The 26704-nt window shown below is 49.4% G+C and overlaps 1 protein-coding gene across 2 annotated transcripts; it reads right to left on the bottom strand.

The window, feature by feature from the left end:
- Window positions 1–219: 219 nt before the first annotated feature.
- Window positions 220–26704, bottom strand: SZRD1 (SUZ RNA binding domain containing 1). Of its 2 annotated transcripts, none has more exons than XM_027060306.2 (4): window positions 26597–26704; window positions 7157–7206; window positions 5119–5373; window positions 220–3420 (listed from the first exon to the last, which is right to left on the bottom strand). In XM_027060306.2, the coding sequence occupies exons 1-4, from the start codon at window positions 26645–26647 to the stop codon at window positions 3318–3320; spliced, it is 459 nt and encodes a 152-aa protein (XP_026916107.1). In that variant the 5' UTR covers window positions 26648–26704; the 3' UTR covers window positions 220–3317. The 2 variants fall into 2 exon arrangements, with proteins under 2 accessions (XP_026916107.1, XP_026916108.1); XM_027060307.2 differs by having other exon boundaries at window positions 5119–5370; window positions 26597–26702.

Here is a 26704-nt window from a genome sequence, read left to right as displayed (position 1 = left end):
GCTCTCACCAACGGAGCCCCAGGACCCATGGGGGCCCTTCTCTTGAAACCTAAGGGTGTGTGGGTCTTTGCCCCCCAACCCACATGCCACCCCAGGCCTACTTCTCTAACCAAGAGTGAGTTCCTCCCTGGGACTGAGCAGGGGCAGCTCCCCCAGCAGTTAAACAGGCAGGCACAGCAAGAGGTTAGGAGGCCAGGGACTGAAATGAGGACAAGGCTCTGACAAGTTTAAAACATGTATTTAAAATACAATTTATAAAATGCTTAATCTGCCGACTCAGGAGCCCGCGGTGCGGGGTGGGGTGGGGTAGGCAGCTGCCCGCTAGACCAGCAGAGCAGGACTGCAGGGGTGCGGCCCTTCCTCCCATGCCCTTCTGTTCAGACACCCAAGGGGCCCATGTGCACCCCTGGGATCACACGGCCAGAAAACAGGACCCCAGAGGTTTCCAGAGTCTCTGCTTACCAGGGAGGCTGGGGCAGCCCTGCCGGCCCATCCCTGAGCAGAGCATCCCCACATGGGGCAGAGCAGGGTATGGCTGGGCTGGACAGGGCAGGGCGGGGCAGTGGGCTCTGGAAGGGGCTGATGGTAGCAGATAGGGTGTTGCCTCCTGCCTGCAGGTGGGGAGCACCCTGATTGAGTGGGCTGAGAAGGGTTGGTCACCAGGCCCGGACCCCCAGCTCCTTTGGTTATAGGCTGACATCAGAATAGTGGCTCATGGGAAGCGGTTAGCTGGAAGGTCTGAGGCCTGGCTCACGGGGTCAGGGAGGAGCTGGGGGAAGGGGACAGTACCATGAAGGCAGATAAAGGGGCAGCAGCCTCAGGTTCCTGCCCCCCATCCCCCTGGGGTTTTCCAAGCCAAAGCCTGCAGCTTACTTTAAAAAAAAAAAAAAAAAAAAAAAATTAAAAAAAAAAAAAAGCACTTAAGGAAAGTTACAGACAACTACCAAAAAAACAAAAACAAAAAAACAAAACAAAAAAAACAGAAACAACCCACACACAAAATCCAAACCATTCTCCCATCTCCCCTCCCGCCTCCCCCCAACACAATACAGTTCATTTTCACTTTTTTCTTTCTTTTTAAAATCTTGCCTGCCACCTCTCCATCTGGGAAGCCAAGGGTACGACTGCTGGTGGCTGGTGGCAGGCACACAGCGGGCAGAGCCGCATCTTTGGCCAGAGGGAGGTGGGAACACCCGTCCCTACTCCATCGTCAATCCACAGACGCCCATCAGCCAGCCTTCCCATTGGCTCCCACTAGGGGAGGGGTGGGCAAGAACAGGTGGTCCCGACGGCTGCGCATCAGCACTCCTGGCCGTGCCACCTGGCCTACCTCTGTGCCCGTCTCCAACTGAAAGGACGGTCTCATCTTGGGCCAGAAACCACTATTACATGAGGGACGGACACTATACATCTAGAATGAGGAAACTCGGTCAGGGCAGGGGAACTACAAAGACAGCAGCCAGCTTTCTCCCTTGCCCACTCCCGGAGGGAATCCCTCCTCAGAACGGCCCGTGGGCACAACCCAACGCCCTGTGGGTTCTCCATGACTGAAGTTCTGTTCCAGCTCTGCTCGCGGACAATTTCCTGGCTTCTCACGGTTATAAGGCTGTGCTATGGACTAGCTGCTGCTTCGACTGGCAGCCGGCCCTTCCTAAGCGGGAGGTGCAGCGGGCTTGCTGGGCCCGGCCTACATTCCCACAGGGCAGGGCTGAGAGCCAGGTGAACCAAAGGCGGAGTGAGCCTGCAAAACCGTGCTTGCCACCTTGGCCACCACAAGCTGCCCTAATCACAAAACGTCATGCCGCCCACTCCAAAACTCATCCACTGAGCGGGGAGGCCATCCGGCTGGCTGAGGGATAAGGCGCAGTGCAACGAAGAGGCCAGAAAGCCTGAGAGGACCCAGATTGTACACACACACAGCTGCTCCGGGCAGTGCCCTCTTAGCCTCTTCCACCTTAAAGGGCCAAAGCAAATCTCTAGGCTCCAGGGACAGAGGGGGAAAACTGACTTCATTCCAAGCCCCCGCTCCGGAAAAATGGGTGAAGGGTCGCCTGGGTTTATGGGAAACCAGTCTGTCATCACCAATCTTTGCAATGCACAGCTTGCCTTTTCCCAAATGTATTCAGAATGGTCTGCTCCCAAGGTAGTGATTTCACAAAGGAAATGTACCAGGAACGGTTACTGAGCTGGTGCCATCCGCAGAGACGGTGCTCACAGACCCTCCGGAGTGGGAAGATCTCTCCACCTTCCGAGCACACTAGGCAGGAGGCGCAAAGTCCTGGAGCCACTCTCTCCTGGCTCTCCTTGTGCTAACAGCCAAACACGGAGCAAGTCTCACACCCCTTACTTCTGAGCTCGGAGTGCATCTCAGTCCCTGCTCCCTTCTAGAAGGAGCAAGCCTGGCTGGCAGGAAACCGCCCTGAGGGGTATGGGAAGGGGAAGTCTGTTCACTTTCCCTAACTCCCAGAATACTAGAGGTGGGGTTAGCACCCTCCCCCAGGCTCTCTGAGCCTGTAGAGCTAGCCCAGTCTCAGATAGGGCCAAGATGCCCCTGGGACTCAGCTGGGGGAGGGAGGTATAGGCATGGGGTGCTCATCTGTCCTGGGGGCTGCAGAGCCCTGCCCCTTTTCTGGGCGGCAGTAGGAATACAGAAGCTAAGCTCACCAAAAACCTATTGGTTAATGTTTCTAGTGAATTTCCCAGAAACATTTTTAAGTAGACTACCAAACTACCCTTTCTCAATTAAAAATTCATTAAACTGCTAAAACCCCTCCCATGCACTTTTTCTTGCAAATCAGAGATTTGTATAAACAAACAAAAAATAGGAAGGAGAAAAAAAAAAAAAAAAGAAAGGATATTTTCAAATGGAACTTGCTTTTAAGTGATGAAAGACATGCACTTGGGGGTGGGTGGCGGGAGTTCTCATCTGTGTTTTGAAATCCCAAAATTAATGAGCATGATAAACTGTTATTGCTGGCACTGGCTTTACCCCAAGTGGCCAAGTGGCACTGTCTGACTCTCTACTGAGTCCTTTGCGGGTCCCCCCAACCCTCCCCTAACCCCCACCCTTTCCCTTTCCATTGACTTGGGACAGCCCTTATAGACGTGCCAATCACAGTGGGAAGGGGGGGGAAGGAGGGAGGTCACAGTGCATGGGGTTCAAGGTCACAGTGGGCGGAGCAAAGGGGATCACAGTGCAAGTAAGTCAGGTCGTTCCCTCTGCTCAAGTCCAGCTGTCTGCCACGGCAGTGCGACCCGTGGCGGACGACCCAAGAGGCGGTGACGGCGGCAGCGGCAGCATCCTTTCCTGCACGCATTTATCTGCGTTGTTTGAAGCCTTGTGACCCATCTGGACCCAAAGGCTGTCTGATCACATTATTGGGCTGCCTGCTGTCCTCGGGTTGGGAGATCCTGGTTGGCCTGGAGGGAAGAAGATCAGAGGGAGGCCTGAAAAAGGACATCAAAGAGGTCCCCAAATCTTTTTTCTTTTTTTTTAACTTTTTTAACGTTTATTTATTATTGAGACAGAGCGTGAATGGGGAGGGGCAGAGAGAGAGGGAGACACAGAACCCAAAGCAGACCCCAGGCTCTGAGCAGTCAGCACAGAGCCCGACGCGGGGCTCGAACCCACGAACTGCGAGATCATGACTTGAGCTGACGTCGGACGCTTAACCGACTGAGCCACCCAGGCGCCCCAAAGATGTCCCCAAATCTTAAAACCAAATCTTAAAACTGCAGCTGGGGCAGAGGCCAAAGTGGCTATCAGCCAACTCTGGCTCCCTGACCTCGCGTCTCTGACATGTGGACTCAGGCGGCCTTGTTCCAAGCTGGGAAGCCCCCATGGGTAGGTGGGGCAGGTGGTCTACATTCACCTTGAGTGCTAACAGCGCTTCTTCCCCGAATCTAGAGGGCAAGGGGAGCGCTCAAGGGCCCATCTTGTCCAGAGGCAGTGACCTCAGGCAGCTCAGCCCCCACAGAATCGTGTGGCACAGACTTGTCAGAGTATCAAGCAAAGGTGAAGCCCCCAAAGCAAGAGCTCAGCAGAGGGATCCAGCATCAGCCACTGCTGCCCTCTTGCTTCTCTCCAAATTATGAGGTTAATGGTTGACTCCTATTGACACAGAAGACTAAAAGGGAACAGACTTTTTCTACTCTGCCAAGCGAAGGCTTAGAGAAGAAAAGTCTATCAAACTAATGGAGGGATGGGAAGAAGGTGCAAGCCCCAGAACAGCTAGCCCAAGGAGGCCTCCCAAAGTCAGAAAGAGGCTATTCAAAAAAAAACTTTTTTTAACGTTTATTTATTTTCGAGACAGAGAGAGACAGAGCATGAACGGGGGAGGGTCAGAGAGAGAGGGAGACACGGAATCCGAAACAGGTTCGGGCTCCGAGCTCTCAGCACAGAGCCCGACGCGGGGCTCGAACTCACGGACCGCGAGATCGTGACCTGAGCCGAAGTTGGACGCCCAACCGACTGAGCCACCCAGGCGCCCCAAGAAAGAGGCTATTTTAACAAATACTGCTTTAGCTTTAGCAAGAGGTGACACGTTTACATAATGCAACCTCTAGGACTGCAAAGAAAAAAGTGCCAGGGACGAAAAAGGATTCAGAAAATCCATAAAACATTACAAAGAGCTATTCTGAGACCCAGAAGATAACATCTAAGCACTTCACGGGGCGCCATCCACTGTGCGAGGTGAGGTTCTCAGAATGCCACGCTCATTTACTTGTACAACGAGTTGACGGGGCAGGTACTGTGTCATCCCATTCCCCCCATACGTTAGGCTATGAGGGGACAGAGAGGTCAGGCAGCCCTAAGTGGAAGGAAATGGCAGATTCTGACCCAAAGTCCATGCCTTTAACCTCCATGCCACACCGCCCCCCGGTGCCTGCAGAGGCAGCCCGCCAGCAAACCACAGCCTCAAAGCTTGTGGTCCTGAGCCAACGCAGCAGACACTGAACTTGCCCACCAGGCCAGGGCCGGCAGCTGGAGCCACCCTGGTTCCAGCCCCGATTCTGCCCGCTTCTCATTCCTCCACGTGCAGCCAGGCCGCCCCCCCTTCTCCCCTGTAAGGTGGTCGGGCAGAGTGGTCGATGGTCAGCCCTGCCAGCTACACTCACCTGTCGAGGATGGGTTTTTCCTGTTCCTCCTCGGGGCTGGCACTGCCCAGGATCCGCTTCCGGGCCTCGGCGTACTCTGCCTCCCGCTGTGCTAGGGACTTGACAGGAAGGGCTGGCCTGCTGGTGGAGTTGGGGCTGCTGACCACACCGTTGCTGGTGGGCCTCTTGAGGATGCGGATCTGTGGAGGGGGCCCCGTGGGAAGGCTATCGTCCTGAATCACAATGGGCACTTTGGGAGGAGATTTGGATTTCCTGCTGACAAAGAGCAAACAGAGCTTCACAAGTCCTACCCCTGACTTCGGAGGCCCCATCCACGTCCCTCAACCACCCCCATCACCTTCCCCTCCCTCCCTCCTAATTCTACCCGTTGTTCTCTGGCCTCAGACCAGACAGCAGAACTCTCGCTCCTGGGCGTCTCAAAAGAGCAACCTTGCCACAAGCTCACGTCGTCCTCAGGCCTGCTCCTCAGACCTCACCCCAGGCAAATGGGGCGGGAGCATCATCTCATTCTGGGACTTCTACACCCGGGTTCACAGTCGCACCAACCACTGTTTGCCCCTGTGGCAAAACATTTCGTGCCCAGAATCCAATGATGTCAGTTAAAATCCCGACTTCCCTACACACAGAGCAGAGTGTAACAGGCTGGCGTAGCAGGAGCCCTTAGCTTAGGGGTCAGCAAAGTGTTCGCTCCAGCCACAGCCTTCCACATGTGCCCACACCAGTCAAACACTACAAAGGAGCCCACTCCACCGTCCCTGCCTGGCATCAGGATAGGATTTACCAAACTGCCTCAGCCTTCTGGTAAGTGACCTGTGCCTCCCAGAGACCAGCTACACCAGACAACTGGGTCATCTCTCCAGAAGAGGTTCTGAGCAGAGACACCTCCCTCACCCGGGCTCTCTGGTATCCTGGATGCGGCGGGGCTGGGGTGAAGGACGATCCCAGAGACAGTGCTTGACATTGCTCAGAGGAGAAGCACTGTCCAAGGCTGTTGGGTGTGCACATCAGGCAACGAGTCCACAAGGAGAGGTGGAAAACAACACAGGAGAGGGAAAGAAACGAAAGCCACAAGAGAAAAAAGGGATCCGGGCAGGAGTGACTACCTCTCAGTAGCCACAAAGACCCTCCCCAGAGCAGCCAACTAACTTCTCTTCAGAAACAAACAGCCTGCAGGGGGCCTGTTTTCAGAGCCACGGTTGTCAGGAGGGGAAGGGGCTGGTGAACTCAGCTGCCGCCAGGGGAGGTCCCGGGGGGGGGGGGGGGGGGGGGGGGACAGGAACAGTGTGGCAAGGGGACTGTAACCAGACTTCAGTGCAGCTGCTGAGACGAGCAGACAGACAAGGAGCCAGCAATCTGATCAAAGAGGCAGGAAGCCAGGAAACTAGCAGGCAGGCAGGGCACCCCGGCGTCCCCTGGGGAATGATAAGTCCAGAGAGGTCCTCTCCTCCTCCTCCCTGTCGCTAGTCCCTGTGGGAAGCCAACAGGTTACCTAAGCCCAAAGTCAGACTGCTGAGGTCAATTTCACCTGCTCTGAAACCCACCTTCTCCCCTGTCGGGGGGTGGGGGTGGGGGTGGGGGTGGGGTATCCTTAAAAAGTCTTCGAGAATTTCTGAGCATCTTTTCTTCCAGAATACCCCCACAATGCCCTTAGCCACCATGTCACAGAGGGCCCAGAGAAATCATCTGCCCAATCTCGTTATGTCACAGAGAAAGAAACTGGTGTCCAGAGGGCAAAACAACTTGTCCCAAACCTCAGAGCAACTGGAACACAGCCAGGCCTAAAACCTAAGTTTTCTGACTCACCACCTCCCCACTTTCTACCAGACCACCTCACACAGGGTACACACGAAGCCAGAAGGCAGATGCGACACTCCAGCCTTACTCTCAAAGCCTCAAACCACCATGTCCTTGAGGGACACGCTCAGAAGCCTGCCCGGGAGCCTGCCCTGCTAAACCTAATGGCCACCTGGACAATAGCACTGACTGCCCAGCTCTCACACGGCAGAGCATGAGCCCTCAGACCAGACAGCAGCCTTACCTCTCCTTTTGTGTGATCTTCAGTTTTTTTTCCAACCGTCTGTCTATTTCCTAGAGGAAAAAAATGTATATAAAAAGTGGAAAAAAATCTCTCTTAGATAAAAACTTATGTCTTTATTTTCAGAGCTAAGGATGGTGTCCTCTGACCAGGGACATTACTGTTTCCTTTGAGGTAACGGATGCAGACCTCCCTTTACTAGACTCTGGGGCTCGGGAACTGACTTCCTGAGGGTTCATCTCCCTCCATCCCCATGGCCACGGTGATACTTCTAGACCTCATCATGCAGCTGGGTTCTTTGTATAGCTTCCAACTAGTCTCCTAGCCTCCAATCTGTCCTTCACAGAGCCACTCAAATCAACTCTGTAAACACAAATCTGGTTGTTTCCCCATTAAAACCCCCTAGACCGCTTGTCAGATCAAGTCCAAGTTCCTAAGCACGCCTCACCCACACCTTCCTTTATCTTCTGTTCCTGTTTTACATCACTGTGAAACTGAGCTGTTACTAACCCCCAGAACCCCGCACGCTGATCCACCTTCCCTTTGCCAACTTCCATTTCTCCTGCGACACCCAGCCTGATGTCTGCCTCTCCTTGGTAAAGTCTTCTCTGGTCCCGTACAGTTAATCACCTGCTTCTCAGACATAAGCTCTCCCTCTTTTACATTCCTTCATAATCACATGTATCACAAATGTATAGCCTTCCCCCCCCCAACCCCCCGTATGGACTTGAACTCTGTGACTAGCACCTAGCCAAAGGCCCAGAACAAAACAGAAGTCTCACATCTGGGACACTGGACAGCAGTGAGCCCTCAGGGCCAGGAACTCTGATGCCTCCATGCCCTCATGCACAAGGGTCTGTACACTGGACATGGGAGCTGTGCACAGAGCAAGCACCAAACCTTCAGGCCCCTTGGCTGTCCCACTGCTTTTTCTTACAAACATCCCACTCAGCTGTCCTCAGTGAGGACAGCACCATTCAGCTACTGAAGAAGGAAAAAACCGTATGAAACAATTAGGTTCTCTCTCTGAAAAAAAGACTTATTATCAGAGTGGTTCTCAACCAGGGGTGGTTCTGCCCACCACAAGACAATTTAGCAATGTCTGGAGACGCATCCCCCCCACCCCCAATACTAGAGGGGACGCGCTACTGGCAGTGGGTAGAGTCCAGGATGCCATGCTGCTAAAATGGTACGATGCACAGAACAGCTCCCACAGCAAAAACCTGCCTAGCCCCAAATGTCAGTAGTGCTGAGGTTAAGAATCTTGACTTATAGGGTATGCAGGATTGTCAAAGCTGTTAACTTGCAAAATGTTAAGAATCACTGCCTGAACTGCCAGTCAAGTCTCTGAAATGCACTGAGATCCACCCCAGGGCCCAGTGCGTAGCCAGTTTTCAGGAATGTTCCCCATGTCCTGAAAAGGGCTATATTCTACAGTTGATGGGTACGGTTCAAGCTAGTTAACTGTAATGTTCAGAACTTGTAAATTCTTGCTGATTTGCTACATGTATTGACTCCGGAAAAAAAATCAAAGATTATCTTCTAGTAACTTGTCCCATTTGTTATTATGAAATGATCTTCTTTGCTTTAAAATCTATTATTTAAACTCATAAACACGGAGAACAAACTGAGGGTTACGGGAGGGGGGATGGGCTAAATGGGTAAGGGGCACTAAAGAATCAATCTACTCCTGAAATCATAGTTGCACTATATGCTAACTAATTTGGATGTAAATTTTAAAAAATTAAAAGTAAAATTAAAAATAAAAATAAAAGATAAATTTTTTAAAAATCCATTATTTAATATTAATAAAGCCATGCCAAGTTTTCTTTTGGTTAGTATTCCCTGGAACGTTTCCCTATTTTCCTTCTCATCTTTCCATGCTGTTACTTTTGTCTCCTTCTTATAAACACTGTGAAGCTGGACTAACCATAAAAGGCCAGGTTTCAATCCAGTTTGACACTGACGTTCATTCTGATAGGTGCTGAGCTGTGTTTATATGTTTTTGTTTTTATGACATACCCCAAGTGTATTAAGGCAAGCACAACGGACTGCATTCTGAGGATCCCCTCAACTCCCTGGAGGGGCTAGGAAGCCACTAGATGGAAAACTCACTCAAGCTTAGAACCCAGGCTGGCACTCAACAACTCTAATGACTGAATGGAAAAGGGACGCGGAGACTGGGAGAACGGCCTGGATGTTTCCTGTGAACTAACAGACACGCAAAGAGAATCCACGCCCACAGCATAGTCTGTGTCAGAATTAACTGTTCTAATTTTTTTTTTTTTTAATGAATACCAGTGTTATAACCTGAGTAGATACTATGTCTCACATTAGTCTGATGTCTATTACCATTTAAGGACTTTTCAAGGCCTTCTTCAAGTAACTCACAGTTTTAAAACTCCAAAGTGTTATCATTTTGCTCCAATCTGAAAATAACACTTCCTACTCAAGTGTCTCCATCATAAATGCAAGGTTTAACATCTGTGGGATTTAGAGGCCTTCAGACAAGGTCAGAACCAAATGCCTCCACAGTCCAGGCAGCAGAGCCTTGGCTTACAGGGCCAGAGCAAGACCAAACTCAAGATTTTCATGGGAAAGCTCTACATTTTTAAACTTTATTACATGAACTCTCACTTTCATATTATGATGAGAGCCAAGTAAGGCATATAGGCAAAGGAGCCTAACACAGGAGTCTTTTTTTTTTTTTTTTTTTTTTTTTTTTTTTTTTTTTAACTGTGGTAAAATGAATACACATTACTTTAGTTGAATCTGAGAGGTCCCATCCAGGAGACTCTCAGGAAAACAAACTGCCTCCTTTTTTTCCGTACGGCCTCCGGGAAGACAGAATCTGCCCATGCCCAGCAAATGGAGCCTGGGTAGAGAAAAACCCTTCAAGAGGGCATTATGTATGGACCATGTATGAGTAAATGGGCCTCTGTCCCCAAATTAGAATGTAACTAGCATCCCTGGCATATAATATAAGCTACTGGCTTTAGAAATAATGACCTACGTCTGGGGCGCCTGGTTGGCTCAATCGGTTGGGCATCCGACTTCGGCTCAGATCACGATCTCACTATTTCTGAGTTCGAGCCCCGCCTGGGGCTCTGTGCGGACAGCTCGGAGCCTGGAGCCTGCTTCGGAGTCTGTGTCTCCCTCTCTCTCTGCCCCTCCCCTGCTCGTGCTCTGTCTCTGTCTCAAAAATAAATAAAAACATTAAAAAAAATTTAGAAATAATGACCTATGTCAATATAATACTTTAGGATTGTCAAGACACTTCCCCCAAACACTCATTTCCGGTCACACATCCCTGGTTTGATGGACAAAAGAGCTTTTATCCTGTTCTGTCAGATGAAGGTGATGTGGCTCAGGGAGGTTAAGTTAACATACTCAACGTCACAAAGTAGTAAATCATAGAGGCAGCCCAACACCTAAGGCCTTTTGGGGCCCTGCCTGATGCTGCTACAACCCCACAAGCGCTTGAATCCCTGGAGATGGTGAAGCCATTGGATGCTGGTCTTCTCTTCCTCATCTCCCCCGAATTCCACACTGCTCTCCGGCGCTCCAATAACTAACACTCCCTTCAAGCTCCATCACATCAGGCAGGATGGCTTATCAGAGCTGAGGACGAATTCTTCCATCGGATTAGAGAATGGGATATAAATCCCAACAGCTTCGGTAGAAAGCTGATCCTGACTACGTCCAGATGGCCAGCTGGACGCCAGTGTGCCCAGAGCTGGCCCCGCTAAGAGGGAGTGCCCTGCCCGCAAACGGAGAGGGCACTGCAACTCCCTCTGGAGTCTATCCAGGAATCATGAGTCAGTCCATTCTCTTTTTGGACAAGGCCTTGCAAGGGATCTGCTCTCAGTCTCGTGCTCTGAAGAGCCGCACCAAGCCAAAACTTTCCTACCGGGTGCGCTGCAAGGACAATGCTTGTCTTCTCCAAAGATGCAACAGCCCAGTGGAATTCAAAGGCCCCAGGATGCTGTGTGAGGAAGCATCTGGATGTGGACCCAACAAGAAACCTTATCACCTAAGCGCACCTTCTCTTTTCATGAGGATGCACAGAACTCTGGCCCAAAGTCAAGGCTTCTGTGTTAGAGGCTCAACCTCCACAGGTAGTGAAAGAAACCCATACATAAGCTTATCACTCTATGACTTCTCGGAGCCATGAGGGGTCACCAGGACACAAGGCAAGTGTTAGAGCATAAGCATATCAGAGGTAAGGTGCTAAGAAAAGCTTGATTTCCCATGACTTTTCCTGGTTATTTTTTGCCAAGTAGCACTGAGTAGACTCCAGAAGACAATGTGCTGTGTTCTGATGGTGGGGCGGGGGGTGGAGGGGGGGGTGGTAAGGGGTCTCCTCTTTGGGTCAAAATCCTAAGCAAATGTCTGCTGTTGCAGGGGCACCTGGATGGCTCAGTCGGTTAAGTGCCTGACTCTTGATCTCGGCTCATGACCATGAGGTCACGATCTCACGGTTTGTGGGATTGAGCCCTGCGTCGGACTCTGTGCCGGCAGCATGGAACTTGCTTGGGATTCTCTCTCCCTCCCTCAAAATAAATAAATGTAAAAAAACAAACAAAAACCAAAAATGGTTTGCTATTACTAAACACAGGTATCACTTGCCCTGTGGGGCTACATCTCTACAAAAATGAGGTAAACCCTTCTTGGTCCGAGAGAACAAGCAAAACCAGAAGGAGAGGAGTGGAGGCAGGAGGTCGTGAAGAACCACAGTGGGGAGCAAGGTGGTTGTGGACAGCACTGGTCCTTTGTGGGAGGCAAAGGAGAGGCCACGGCCACAGGTGAATGAATCAGACACAACACCTGCAAATTCGACTCACCTGAGGGAAAAAGCACAGCCTCAATGGCTGCTGATGCCCTTAACCTTGGAATGCTTACACTTGTGAGCCCCCTCACCCCCAGAAAGCTGGGGAACAGAGGCATATGAAGGGAAGAGCAGAGAAGTGACACCTCAGCCTAATCTGTTACGCAGCCACCTCTTTCAAAAGGAACAAAGGAGACACCAGGATAGGGATGAGTGTGCAAGGGGAGGCAGGTTACAATGACAGATTCACTGCTGTGGCACTAAGAGGGGAATGAGAAAGGAAAAAAAAGAAAGGTGAGAAAGGGAGCGAAGTGGAAGAAAGGCAAAGGAGAGAAATAAACAGGCTACTCTGGGCCTTGGGGCAAATTATAGCAAGTTCAAGTTCATCATCATCACAGCCATACTCTCAGACCTGAATATTCAAGAAACAGACTTTATCAGTTTACCTAGGGGTGATGGATGAAGCCCTGGGGGACTGATTCAAACTAGCCAAACTTGGGGTGCTTGGGTGGCTCAGTGGGTTGAGCGTCTGACTGTTGATTTTTGCTCAGGTCATGATCCCAGGGTCATGAGAGCCAGCTCCACAACGGGCTCTGTGCTTAAGATTCTCTCTCTCTCCGGGCACCTGGGTGGCTCAGTCAGCTAAGTATCCAACTTGGGTCAGGCCATGATCTCATGGTTTTGGGGTCTGAACCCCACATCAGGCTCACTGCTTTCAGTGCAGAGTCCGCTTTGGATCCTCTGCACCCCTCTGCCCCTCCCCCGCTTGAGCGCACACTCTCCCCAAAATAAATGAAAACAAACTAGCCAAACTCACAATAGACAGCAAACAAACCCAAATCCTCTGCTACACTGTGCCCCGCCCTTTCTGGTGCCTGACCTGCTGCTGTCCACTCCCAGCCTCCCCCCAACTCAGTACCAAAGACGCTGATTATCCTGCTCCTCTACCGCACCCCCTCCTCTGATAACCAGAATCCTTGCTCACCAGTGCGACGAACACAACTTCTAAGAATTCAAGAAACCTTGTATTAAATGGAGGTTCCTGGCCCTGAGTTAGGAAATAACCTCTTTTTATCACCCAAAGTTACTATTTAAGTGACTTTTCTCAGATGATTTGCTTCTCTTTGTCAGTTTCCATTTCAGAAGATGACATTTTCTGATTTCCTCCTCAGGCTCTCTGTGAACCACTGTGTCCCACAGGCTTGTCTGGTCGTGTCCCGCTATCCCACGTTGGGGAGCACACGTCCACAGACACTGGGGGAAATCTAAGAAGAGACTGAGCCCTGGGTACAGGGTTTCCCTCAGAACTGGAGCCTGACAGATCCTGACGAACATAATGATACCGTTTCAGCAAAACGCAGAGAAGATGCTGGGAAGAAGGCAGGCCTCGTTCCAACATGTGTGGCCCTGAACTCCCAGCACGGACGACAGTGCCAGGCTGGGCCTGGTCTCCGGAAGTCTTGGGCAGGACCTCAGCACCCACTCCCCTGGCTACAGGGCCTTCTGTGTCCCCAGCAAGGCACCTGTGTCTCCCAGATCACGCATCTCGATGGGACTCTGCCTATTCCTGGGAGAGCCTCAATTTCACTTAGGAGGGAAGCACAAGAATTCATAGTTACAAACAGCAAAATCTGGTTTAACACTATCAGATAAAACGGGGTGTACTTTTGGAGCACACCGCTGGCCATTTCAAGTCCAGGTGTGCGATCCACACACTTTTCCAAACCACCTTCACACCAACTCTGTTAACTCTCTGTTTCAGCCCCTGCCTTGTTTCTCTACGTCAGTGCTGTGGCAGTGGACAGTGCTTCATCTACTGACCCTGGCTAACCCAGGGAGAGAAGCCCCCAATGTCTTACCACTCCGGGTTTGATTCTACAGCGATGTTTCATTCAGGAACATAGGTTCAAAACACTAACTCAACTCCTGGGCAAACATGATTGATTAAGTCAAAAAAAAAAAAAAGCTTTTTGTTGGTTGGCTCAGCCAGTGGGGCATGTGACTCTTATCTTGGGGTTGTGGGTTTGAGCCTCAAGTTGGGTGCAGAGATTACTTAAAAGTAAAATCTTGAGAAAAAAAAGTAAAATCTTGAAAAAGGCAGAGTTCCGAAGTTGAGAGACAAGACACCCGGGCCATGACTTCATCAGTTGCCCCTTTTTAATACAGACAGGTTAGTCTGTTTGAAGGAACACAGAACACTCCTCCCTTCTCTGCTACTCCCACAGCAAGGAAAACATTCCACATTAAATGGGTCACTGTGGGGGCACAGGATAGTTTTAAAATTCCCTCCCTAAGGAAGTCTACACTTTGTTAATGTATCTCAAAAGCCATTGTCCTTTTGCTTCACTGTGACAAAAAAAAGAAAAAGAAAAGAAAAAGAAAAAAGTTGGAGGCAAGCATTTTGTGGCAAATTGACTGTAAGGTAGGAGACGTGCCAGATGCTGGATGCCCAGAGATAAGGCACCCTCTGCTGAAGAGGAGAGCCCAGCCAGGAGGGAGAAGACTGGTAGGGAACCACAGTCACTGTGGTAGCAGTACGGACAGCATTGTGGAGAGAGAAATGGGGAGGTGGTGAACCTGTTAGGAGTCAGAAAATGGCAGAGACCTAAAGGACAGACTTTCAAGAAAAAGAGAGAGGCATAGAAACACTGGGGAGAAGGAGGATGAAAACATGAATAGAGGGAAAGGAAAATGGGGGAAAAAAGGGACCCCAAATAAGAGATAACTTCAACTGAAATCCATTGGATATTACTTGAGCTGCATTCAGCAAAGGTCTTTATTAGCTGGTATCCATGCAACTTCAAAAGCTGCTGCAGAAAGCCAGCTACACTTTCCAGGACCAGCAAGGTACAAATTTGAAGAAACCAGGGGCTCCAGAAAACCATGAAGGGCTTGGGGGGGTGGGGAGGATATGCTGCAGAGACAAAACAATTCTCACTTGCTTGGAAGGGAAGCCACTTCCCACTTTCCTTCCCAAGTTCTCAAGGCTTTCAGGAGCTCTCTGCACCTGCCCAGGAAGAGGAAATCCTTTGGGCACATTTTCCAGCCACACCACCCGGTCCAGTGGCCACTGCCACACGTGGCTGGTGAGCACTTCACACGTGGTCAGTCTCAACTGAGATGTCCTGTAAATGCCGAATGCACAGACTTCCCAGACTTATGACAAAAAAAAAAAAGTGTAAAACAGCTCATTAACATATTTTCAATATTGATTATGTGCTGACCGTGATACTATTTGGGGTATGCTGCATTCCATTTAAAATATTCAGGGGCGCCTGGGTGGCTCAGTTGGTTGAGCATCCGACTTCAGGTCATGAACTTGCAGTTTCTGGGTTCGAGCACCAGGTTGGGCTCTGTGTCTCCCTCTCTCTCTGCCCCTCCCCTGCTCGTGGCTCTGTCTGTCTGTCTCTCTCTCTCTCAGAAATAAAATAAACATTAAAATTTTTTTAATTTAAATATTCAAATTACTGAATTTGAGCCAGAGTGCCTGGCTGATTTAGTTGGTAGAGCATGCGACTCTTGATCTCAGGGTTGTGAGTTCAAGACCTATGCTGGGTGTATAGAGATTACTTAAATAAATAAAACTTAAAAAAATATTAAAGTCCATTCCACCTGTTTCCTTATACTTTTTAAATGTGGCTTTGGGGAAGTTTTAAATCACACGCGTGGCTAACATGGTATTTTGCTTAGACAACACTGCTTGAGATACAATCTTAGAATAAGATGTATCTGTTATACATTTAATATTTCAGCAACTAGCTGGGGCGCCTGGGTGGCTCAGTCCATTGAGCGTCTGACTTCGGCTCAGGTCAGGATCTCGCAGTTTGTGAGTTCGAGTCCCGGGTCGGGCTCTGTGCTGACAGCTCAGAGCCTGCAGCCTGCTTCGGATTCTGTGTCTCCCTCTCTGCCCCTTCCCTGCTCATGCTCTGTCTCTCTGTCTCTCAAAAATGAATAAACGTTTAAAAAAAAAATTCAGCAACTAGCAACTGAGCACCTTAGGGACCCAAGAGGCAAGGGGCATGCCGTTTACTGATGTGCATATCCTACTGTGGCGGGTCCTGTCATTTTGGTGTGCCAGCAACCAGCACTCGCCCAGTGCCCAACGTTCAGCCCAGGCCCTGCTCTAAGTGACACAACTTCATCCATCTTGCTCTCTACAACTCCCCCCCCACCCCCCCCACCCCCGTCCTGCTGAAAGTTGCCGCCGGAGTCACCAATGACCTCAATGGTCAATTCCACACCTTCACTTCACTCAGCCTCTCAGCAGCGTCCAACACTGCTCGCTGCTCCCTCCTCAGAGTACTGTCCATCCCAGCCTGCCGGGCCCCTGCCAGCTCCCTGGTAGCTCCTCTCATGCCCACAGTTAACGTCCCCTGTACAGGACAGGCTCCTCTTCCTCTCCAGGGCCCCGAGATTGGAGAGTCTGAGTCTGCACCTCCCCTCCTCTGTGACTCTGCTCGCTGATTTGGCGATGTCATCTGGTTCCACGGCCTTCCACACATCAGTGGGTGTGCGGCTGCCGACTCACCACCCCCACTCTGATTTCACAAGGGACCCAAACTCCCCAGGCCCCAAACCAAACTCTTGACTTCATTCACTCACCCAAGCCTGCTCCTCCCACACTCCCTCTCCTCACCCCGCTTCAGAAATCCCAGCCTTCCGGCAGCTCTGATGTCTTTCATCCCCCACGTCGGTTCTGCCTGCAGAACAGATCCCGAATTTCCTCAACGCTTCTGCTACTGTGACCTCCCTGGTCCAAATTGCCACAGCCCTCGAAAGGACAGCTGAAATGGCATCTTCAGTCTGTGTTCCCACTCTTGCCCTTACAGTTTATTTTACACGTAACAACCAGAATGAATAATCCTTTTGAAAACCAAGTCAGCCTCTGCTCAAAACCCTCACATGGCTTCCTATTTCAAGGTAATACCCACCACAGCCTACTAGCCTCTACGGGATCCGGCTCCCTGCTACCTCTAGGCCACGCTGTTCCTCAAATAAGACAAGCATGCTCCAGCCTCAGGACCTTTGCACTTGCCGTTCCCTCTACCTGGAATGCATTTCCACCAGCTTCTTCTGCACACTTGCTTTCTCACTCCCTTCAGGTCTCTCTGCCTATCTTTACTGAGGCCTTCTCTGACCTTCCTCCCCTCGCACTCCCCACACACAATGGCACCTCTGCCAGTCACTTTCTACATTCTTTATCTCTCTTATTTTTCTTCATTGGGTGTGTATATGAAACATCATTGTTTATTGTCCATTTTTCTCCACTAGAAAGCAAGTTTTAGGAGAAGAAAGTTCTTTCACTACAGTTGTCCATAGCTCCTAAAACAGCACCCAACACATGAATTATGAACCATCCTGTGAAACAGGGATTTTAGAGATATAGCCCCATTTTGGGGTGCCTGGGTGGCTCAGTAGTCAGTTAAGCGTCTGGTTTCAGCTCAGGTCATGATCTTGCGGTTAGTGAGTACGAGCCCCGCATCATGCTCTGTGGTCTCAGCTTGGAGCCTGCTTTGGATCCTCTGTCCCCCTCTCTCTTCCCCTCCCTTGCTTGCACCCCCTCTTTCAAAAGTAAACATTAAAAGAGGGGCGCCTGGGTGGCTCAGTCGGTTAAGTGTCCGACTTCAGGTCATGTTCTCACGGTGAGTTCGAGCCCCACGTCAGGCTCTGTGCTGACAGCTCAGAGACTGGAGCCTGCTTCAAATCCTGTGTCTCCCTCTCTCTCTGCCCCTCCCCCACTTGTTCTCTGTCTCAAAAATAAATAAAATGTTAAAAAAAATTGTTTAAAAACATTAAAAGAGAGAGAAAGATAGCCGCATTTTACAAATGATTTAGAAACCAATTCTGAGAGGTTATGTACTTTGACCATGGTTCCACAACAGTAAGGAGGGGAGCCAGAATCTGAACTGGGTCTATCTGGGTCTGAACACAGCAACACTACCTGTGTTCCCGGTAAGAGCTGAGGCTGTCACACGCATTTGTCAGCAGTAGTGGTGGTGGCAGCACACTCCAAGCACCTGCCGCAGGTGTGTGTAAGGAAGTCTCTGGCCCTCCCTTCACCACCTCACCCTCACCATAATCCATGGGACATACAACAGCCGTGCTGCATGCTCAGTGGTTAAATGACTTGCCTAAGGCCACTCGACTTGGAAGTGACAAAAAATCCTAAACCTCAAGAGGAGGAAGCAAAAACGTTCAGGAGTGGCTAGCGGGTGGCCACAGGAACTACGAAGGTAGGAGAAAGGCAGACAGGGAATACCAACCTGCCTGCTCTGCACCCCAGGCCAGGCCAGTGCAAGCTGAGAGGTTCTAAGGAAGGGCTACAGCAGTGGCAGACCACAACCAAGTCCAGACCTTAAGTCTGCGAAGAAGTCCCCTAAAGGAAACAATTCTTCAGTACAGAACGAGGCTGGTGATACAGACGTATCCCAGGATGGAGGGCCTCAGAAACTGAGAACTGCAATCTTGGGACACTGTTTCCTTCTGCTTCCAGTGCCTCTTCAAAGAGTCTCCGTGGGGGAGGGAATCCATACAACCCTTTAGCTTAAAAGCGCAGAACGGGCAGGAGGGGGAGTAGGGTGGCGAGCCCTGTCCCTGGAATAAAATAATGGGTAGAATCTAACGGGGCTCCCCTTTCTCTACGCTTGTTATTGCCTTTCCCTTACAATTCAAAGAAAACTGTGTATTAGTTCTCAGGGGGAGCAAGAAAGAGACCTCTCAGCCAGTCTTAGGAACCTGCCACTCTAACCAGGCAGAGACTCTACTGGAGTGGCTGGGGAATGCCCTCACGCTCACGACCACCGTACTCGCTACTCCAACATCCGCCTGTGTGCTCCATTTAACCCTCACTGCCAGGCAAGGGGGATTTTATTAGCCCCAGGTGACAAAAGAGGAAAAGGAAGTTGAGAGAAAGGTAGGCAGTGATCTGCCTGCCCAAAACCAGACCTGGCACCTCAAGAGTCAGCCTAGCCTTCGGACTTCTGTTACTGCCATGGACGGAGGAAATGGGTCACTAACTGGCAGAAGTGACCTGCTCTTTCCTCCTTTTATAAAGACAGCAAGGCTCCTCTCCCAGGAGGAAATACAATGCATTTGGACACTGGGGGATGGAACAAAGTCATTCTTACCTCCTCCCTACACCACCAGGAAGTTTCATCCAAAGGCCCAAGGGCCCTGTCATCAAAGGCTACTTAGAATCATGGCACTAAGCAGGGGCAGCAAACACAATGCCTCCAGGTCGAGCCAATGAAGTAAGCAGGAAGGATCACAACAGGTCGCACAATACATAAAGTGGGGACTACAGAGGACAGGAGAACAACCAAGGCCCAGGGAAAAGCATTCAAATTCAATATATAAAAGAAGCGTGCACCCCGCGAAAGTACATAGGCTGAATACCCAAGAGCCGCCAGTCTGCAACTACAGATACAGGGATCCTTAAGATAGCAAGCAGAGTAGTTAAATCTTCTCAAGAGATCTGAGCAAAAGATATTTATATTATCTCTTTTCACTTGGCCAGATGTTATTTCCCAATTATGATCAAGATTTCAACGAGCATGTCATTTGCAGTCACTGTTTTTAGTGTTACATCGACAGCAGGGGTGCCTGCCTGGCTCAGTCAGTGAAGCATGAGCCTCTTAATCTTGGGGTCAGGAGTTTGAGACCCACATTGGGTGTGGAGGCTACTCAGAATTTTAGGGGCACCTGGGTGGCTCAGTCGGCTGAGCGTCTGACTTCAGCTCAGGTCATGATGTCGTGGCTTGTGGGTTCAAGCCCCGCATTGGGCTCGATGCTGTCGACACACAGCCTGCTTTGGATCTCCTGTCCCACCCCTTCTTTCTGCCCCTTGCCCGCTTGCACTCTCTCAAAAATAAATAAATCTTTAAAAATAAAATTAAAGTTAAAAAAGTTTTGTTTTGTTTTGCTTTAAATTTAAAACAACAACTGACAGCAACTGTGTCCTTTTGGCTCTTGGGAACCAAATTCAAGTTTCTCAGAGACAGGAAATTTATCAACTCATCATCAGACTACAGAGGCAGAAGGTCAATCCCAGGTGAAACAAATAACAATACTTCAAAGGAACGAGCAACCAAACATCCTAAAGCAGTTAACTGGTTAATTATCTGCTGAAACGCAAAGGTAAACAAACAGTCCAAAAAGGTCCCTAAGAGTGTGGGCTCAGGATGCCAGTAGCTGAGCTGAGACTGACCAAGTGACTTCCTCTCCCGGACACTAGGAATAAGAACACCTACGCATCACCAGGTCACGGAGACTGACTGGGACAATGAATGTGAAAATGCGCTCCGCAAAGCCTGTGGTGAGCCCTTTAAGACGCTATCTAAGAAGTCCTTCCAAAAGGGGCCAGCGGGATTGGGGAGTCTGTGTGGGCTTACGGGCAGAGAGCCCACTCACCAGTGAGATGTGCAACTGGGTGGCAAAAACAGCACTGAGAGCTGGAGGGTCACAAATGCTCGTATTGGGCCAAGAATATGCCAAATGCCAGAGCATAAGGGCTGGGAATTTGGCTCTCAAGGTCCAGGGAGAGTGAGGACAACCTTGACCTCTCCAGACTCGAGTTCGAACAGTCTAAGGATCACAACCCTGAAGAATGCAATTTCAACCGTACATATTATTCCTTTTAGGAAGGAATGACTGTAATTTCCTGTGTTCATTTTATAAGGGAAAGAGTTTTGGGTGCAGGGAGGGGATGACTTACTGGGAGGGACATCTTGAAATGTTTTAACCTCAGGGATAAGATTTTTTATCTACATAAAGACTGAGGTCAGGATTTGTTGCTAATTTCTGCGGTGGTGGGTTTTCACCTCTGTCTTCCCATCAAACATCCTGCATGGAGCTCAACGTTACAGAGAAGGATGCTTGGTAGAGGCTACCAGTTAAAAACCCTTCAGCAAGAGAAATCTCTATGGCTACTACTACTACTACTACTACTACACACACACACACACACACTTCATTCTGTATTTTGGCCACAAACGCAAGTAGCTAAACTCAGTCTTCTCCTAGGAAACCAAGTCAGTAAGTGTCCTGACAGAAAATAATTTCTATTCCTGTGGGGCAAGTGTGCAGGAAAGAACACCCCACTCCTTGGTGAAGGCTTCTACCTGATACAGCCAGAAATGGACATTACCTGTGGGGAAGCCACTGCAGTATAAAGGTGGAAACTGGAAAGAAAGATGTAGCCCCAAGAACACATCTGAGTCATCAGATCTAGACAACAGTGCCTTTTCTCTTGCAGGGATTTACCAAAAGCTTTACAGACATACACTAAGTTCTCTCCTGTTGTAGAAGTTAAAGCAAGTAGGCCTGTGACTGCATCTCCAGCCCACAGCAACCATGGCAGCTGTCTCAAACACCTAGAGCATGCTGGGAACAGGCCCCCCAAGCAGCCTCAATGAAAGGAGCAGAGGGGTTACTAGTGAAAAGCGCATGACGGTTTCTTTGAAACCATAACGAAACAGACCTGTTTCCAGAATCACAAGGACAGACTGCTCAGCATGATCATGTCTCAACCAGCCAAATGCTTTATAGAAGGCTGCTCTGAGCATATCACAATCCTTAAGACCCAATCTTCCCAGAAAGAACTGGAATAGCTTAGAAATGGCTCCTTCTGGAGCGCCTGGGTGGCTCAATCGGTTGGGCGGCCGACTTCGGCTCAGGTCATGATCTTGCAGTCTATGAGTTCGAGCCCCGTGTCAGGCTCTGTGCTGACCGCTCAGAGCCGGTAGCCTGTTTCGGATTCTGTGTCTCCCTCTCTCTCTGACCCTCCCCCATTCATGCTCTGTCTGTCTCTGTCTCAAAAATAAATAAACGTTAAAAAAAAAAAATTAAAAAAGAAAAAAAGAAAGAAATGGCTCCTTCACAGGCACGGGACACCTGGATTTGTACTTTGTAATACCACAAATCTTAAATGCCTTCTTTAAGGACAAAGAAATCAGCACCAGGTAGCCCTGAAATAACTGTTATCTGCCCACTACCCACAGCTATGGTAAATATTCCATAATGACAGCAGTTACAGGAAGCGCTAAGGACCCCAAAGTAAGGTGCAAGCCATGCTCCAGGAGGGAGAATGGCCTCTTCTACAAAGAATACAAAGTAAATCAGGCAGCTCTTTCTGCCCATGGGTCCTGTCCCCATGCTTTAATAAAATCACCTTTTTGCGTGCACACACACACGCACACACACACAAGAAGTAAATCAAAGTTCTTATCTCTTCAATTAAAATCTATGCCAGGGATGCCTGGATGGCTCAGTTGGTTAAACATCCAACTGTTGACTTGGGCTCAAGTCATGATCTTCTGGTTCGTGGGATCAAGCCCCATGTTAGGCTCTGTGCTGACTGCATGGGGCCTGATTGGGATTCTCTCTCCCCCTCTGTCTTTACCCCTCCCCCATGCGAGCGCTCACACGCACGCTCTGTCTCAAAATAAGTAAATAAACAAATATGCCACTACTCTGCTTTAAAAAAAAAATTAAGCCTTCAAAGCTCTCTTGTGCTGTAAGGACAAAGTCCAAGCTCCCCAGAACCAAATACAACGAGGCCCTTCCCCATCTGGCCCCTGCATACCTCTCTGGCCTCGTCTCTTTCCATTCAGCCCTGCCAAACCCTTACCCCACAGCCAGAAGGAAGTATTTGTAGCTCTCCCAATGCGGCACATTCTTCTCTTGCTGCCTATACACATCCACATTGGCCCTACACTCTACCCACCCCTCCCAGACTTTCTACGGCTTAATTCAAGTAGTCTGAAACATCACCTTCTTTCTACAAGACTGTCTCTGATCCCAGCTATCGTACCCCATCTATGCCTCTTCTAAAGAAAAGCACTGCTTTACCCATCTGACTCCTCCACTGGCCTGTGCCCAGTGCCTGATACACAGTAGGTATTTGGAGTTTACTGACACTTTCTTATAGACTTATAAGGCAACCAGCATTGCTGATGGGGTAATGTTTAGAGGTTCAGTGAGGGTAGAAAGTAAACATAAATTTGAATTCTTAGTCCAGAAGACGGACTAGTCGTCCTTTAACTTAAGATACATTTTCTTCCAATTAGTTACATGACTTGCCTTTGGCAAAGGACAAAAGGCAACTTTAGATGCAAAGAAATCAGAGAGGCTGCCAAAGCATTATAGCTACCAGTCCAATTCCATTTATGTACCATCTGTCTTCCCCTAGGATCAGGTTAGCCCATTACCAACAAGATGGACAAGGTTATGCCTTTTTTTGTTTGTTTGTTTTTTCCCCTAAACATGTGAATATATAAAGCTTCAAACTGTCAGAAACTGAGCAAACTGTTGATCTGGTTTTTTTTTTTGGCGCACAAAGATGTCTTCCAATTACAAAATGCTCTATTTGTCCCTTGAAATGTGCTTAAAACAAAGGACAGAATTTAGAGTTTGAATCAAAATTAACTCAATTTACATTTTCATTTCTCCCAAAGGCAGTATATTTTTAAAGAAGCATTTCCTTAGTGGGATGTAAGTTATATTCCTTGAATTGTCCTTTGATTGGCAATGTGACTCTTTGGGAGGAAACAGGAAAGGAATAGTTCTATATCAGGTCAGTGTTCACCACATTAACTAACAGCAAAAGGCAGCCAATTTACAGAAAATCTGGAGTATTTCTCAATTTGGAGTCTTCCCCAGAATGACAGAATAGGACTCAATATTGAGTATTTTGAAAATATGCAAGAAAAAAACGATCTCAGATGTACTGACACGTAAGAAATTCCAGGGGCACCTAGGTGGTTCAGTCGGTTAAGCATCTGACTCTTGATTTTGGCTCAGGTCATGACCTCACGATGAGATTGAGCCCTGCAGTGGGCTCTGTGATGATAGCAGGAGCCTGCCTGGGATTCTCTCTCTCTCTCTGCCTGTCCTCCACCCCCAACACAGGCAGGTGCGGTCTCTCTCAAAATAAATAAACATTAAAAAACAAAACAAAACCTCCAGTATGACATCAAAATTTTTTCGTGGTGCCGAGGGCAGGTATCACCCAAAAGCCTCTATTTTGAAGGATCAGAACTACCTCCAGATTATATAAAGATTGCGTGTTCACTTAAAAAATTTGTCAACCCCCATTTACTAGTCTTCTCACCATCCAGATTGTTTTTTTGGAAGGGTGAGTGAGTAACACTCATTAACAAGTTTCAGTTGTTAGAAAGGATCACTTGAATGTTAGAAAGGATAACTTTTACATATGCAACTGGCTACATCTGAAAGACATGTACAATCAGTTGGTTTCCCAGTGACGTGGACACAGCACGTCATCCCATCTCTGGCACCCTTCCTTCAAAGGTGCACATTTACAAAACCGTTTGTGAAATTCAAAGAGGGAATCAAATTCAAGAAAGCCTTCAAATATAAGCCGAAAGTAAACATATGAAAAAATAAAGGTAATGCCCAACTCCCAAGTCTTCCACAGGTCCCAGGAAGGGAGACAGCAAAATGCTACAGAATGGACTCTGCCTTGGAGTCAGATAGGCTTTGGTGTCAAAACCCAGCTCCCTACTTACTATCCAATCCGTGTGACCTTGCGCAAGACAGGTTATTCTCTAAACTTCAGTTTCCTTGGTTATAAAAGGGCAATAACTACAGATTATTTCAGTGGTTCAGTTACATAAAAGATACAGAAAGAACCTGCATTTTGCTCCTATGTCAACAAGGCAAGGTTTGGGTTCCATCTCTGTACCAGGCACTTCTAAAGGGCTTTACTAACATATAGTCAAGAGTAGTGGACAAACGTCAGAAAGATCTAAGGTAAATCCTACATCCCTGGGGTTCATTCAGCTGTAAAATGTGGGACTGGGCTAGCTGATCCTTATCTGTTCTGAAAAACACAAGTAATCCACAGATTTCTGAATTGATTTTCTGAATTTCTGCATTGATTTTTGTTTTTATTTTCCTAACATGAAAAACTCATGTCTCTTGTAAACAGGTCAGAAAAAACAAAGAAATGTCAAGATGCTCAAGAAACTTATCATTTGAGCCACATTCAAATTACAGGCCAGGCTTTTTTTTCTTTTTCTTTTTTCTTTTTTGCAGAAGGGTGTACATGAAGCATGTCTGAATGCTGCACTCATATTAGTGGTAGGTAATAAATGCCTGTACCCGGAAATTTTGCATTCTATAGCACAAAGTCACTGCTACACACACTGTCCAGCACATAGAGACACTCAAAAAATGTTTGCTGAATAAACACTCAGACACCTGTTGCTCTCTATAAAATCTTTCAATCGCTCTCCTTACTCAAGTCAAAATCCAAGAAAGATGGTCAGCACATAAGAACTGTATCAAATACCTTCTGAACGAACTAATCCATCAAATTCTTAATTATGCTAAGCGGAAAAACAGAAACACCATGAAAGAAATGCTGAACCACGGGAAAAGGCTACGAGCGAAGCCAAGTTTCAACATTCCCGCAGAGATATCCTCTGCAGCCGGGTCAATTTCTCCGCCTCTTCCAGCTCTGATGAGCACCCTCAAAGGCGCTTGGGGGAAAATAAATAAATAAATAAAAACAAAACTCCTGTTCTACCCTAGTACACTCAGCTTTCCGCGCCCCACTCCCAACACATAAACCTTAAAGGTGGAGGTCACTTGAGCCAACACTGAACAGACACGAACGCCGGGAGGCCAAAAGGCTATCTCCGCATCTTCACAAGGGTCACCACTGAACCACAAACTCTGAAAAGACCCAAATTAATCACAAACCTAACAGGATTGGCTCCGGCTGTTTCCGCTTGGGATAAACTATTTCCCTACAGCTTCTAGAGTCAAACAAAAACTCCAAAAGCAAAGTCGAAGGGTCCATTTCCCCCCTCCTCTCCCAGGAATGCGGCTACTTTACAAATCGCACCCCTCCCCCCTCCACCCCCCCCCCCCCGGACCCGGGCAAGTACTCTCCAAGACCTTCGCCCCGGGCTCAGATCGCTGGGTGGGTCCCCGGGGAGAGGGGCTGCCCACCGGGCTTTCGGTTCTGGCGGGGTCCCCGGGAGACCCGCCTGCAACGGGCTCTCAGAGTAAAACTGAAAGAGAAAAAAAAACCCAGACTCGCCCACCGTGGCGGAAGGCGCAAAGCAATGGGGGATTTTAGCACAGAGTGGAGGGGGACCAGAGACGACTCAATTTCCCCTCCTGCTCTCCGCTGCTCTTCTCCGGAGCCGGGCACGCCACCCCGGTCAGCGCAGCCCCCCCCCCCCCCCACCGGGTGTCGCTCCTCATCAGAGCACATGAACTTTAAAATGGTGACTCGGGAGGGGGGGTGGGCGGCGACAGGAGAGGAAGGGCCAGAGAGTCCCGGGAAGAGCGAGCGGGCGCGGGGGCCACGCAAAGAGGCCCTGGATGGCGGGTGGGGCGCCCCGGGTGACGCACACGTCGGGGGGGATGTAGGGAAGCGCACCGGGCGAAAGTGGAGGGAGAAATGGAACGCGGCCCCTTTAAGAGGCCTTCACGGCGCTCAAGGACCGGGGGCCTCTCCTCCACGCCCGGCACGGCGTGTGGGGCCCTTCCTTGGGGAGAACCATCCCCAGGCCCGCTCCCCGGAGGCTTCCCTCACGCCAGGTCCCGCCCGGCCCTGCCCCGCGGCAGCGGCTCCTCCTTACCCCGCTGTCTGCCGCCTCCTCCCAGCTCTCAGCGACCTCCTCATCTTCCATCTTACTCGCCGCTCTCCCTCCTCCCCCACCCCCTCCCCGCGCCTGCGCCCTGAAGCG

Source organism: Acinonyx jubatus, chromosome C1 (assembly GCF_027475565.1).
Source record: "Acinonyx jubatus isolate Ajub_Pintada_27869175 chromosome C1, VMU_Ajub_asm_v1.0, whole genome shotgun sequence".
Taxonomy (NCBI): Eukaryota; Metazoa; Chordata; class Mammalia; order Carnivora; family Felidae; genus Acinonyx; species Acinonyx jubatus.
This window is presented reverse-complemented; position numbering and strand designations above follow the sequence as displayed.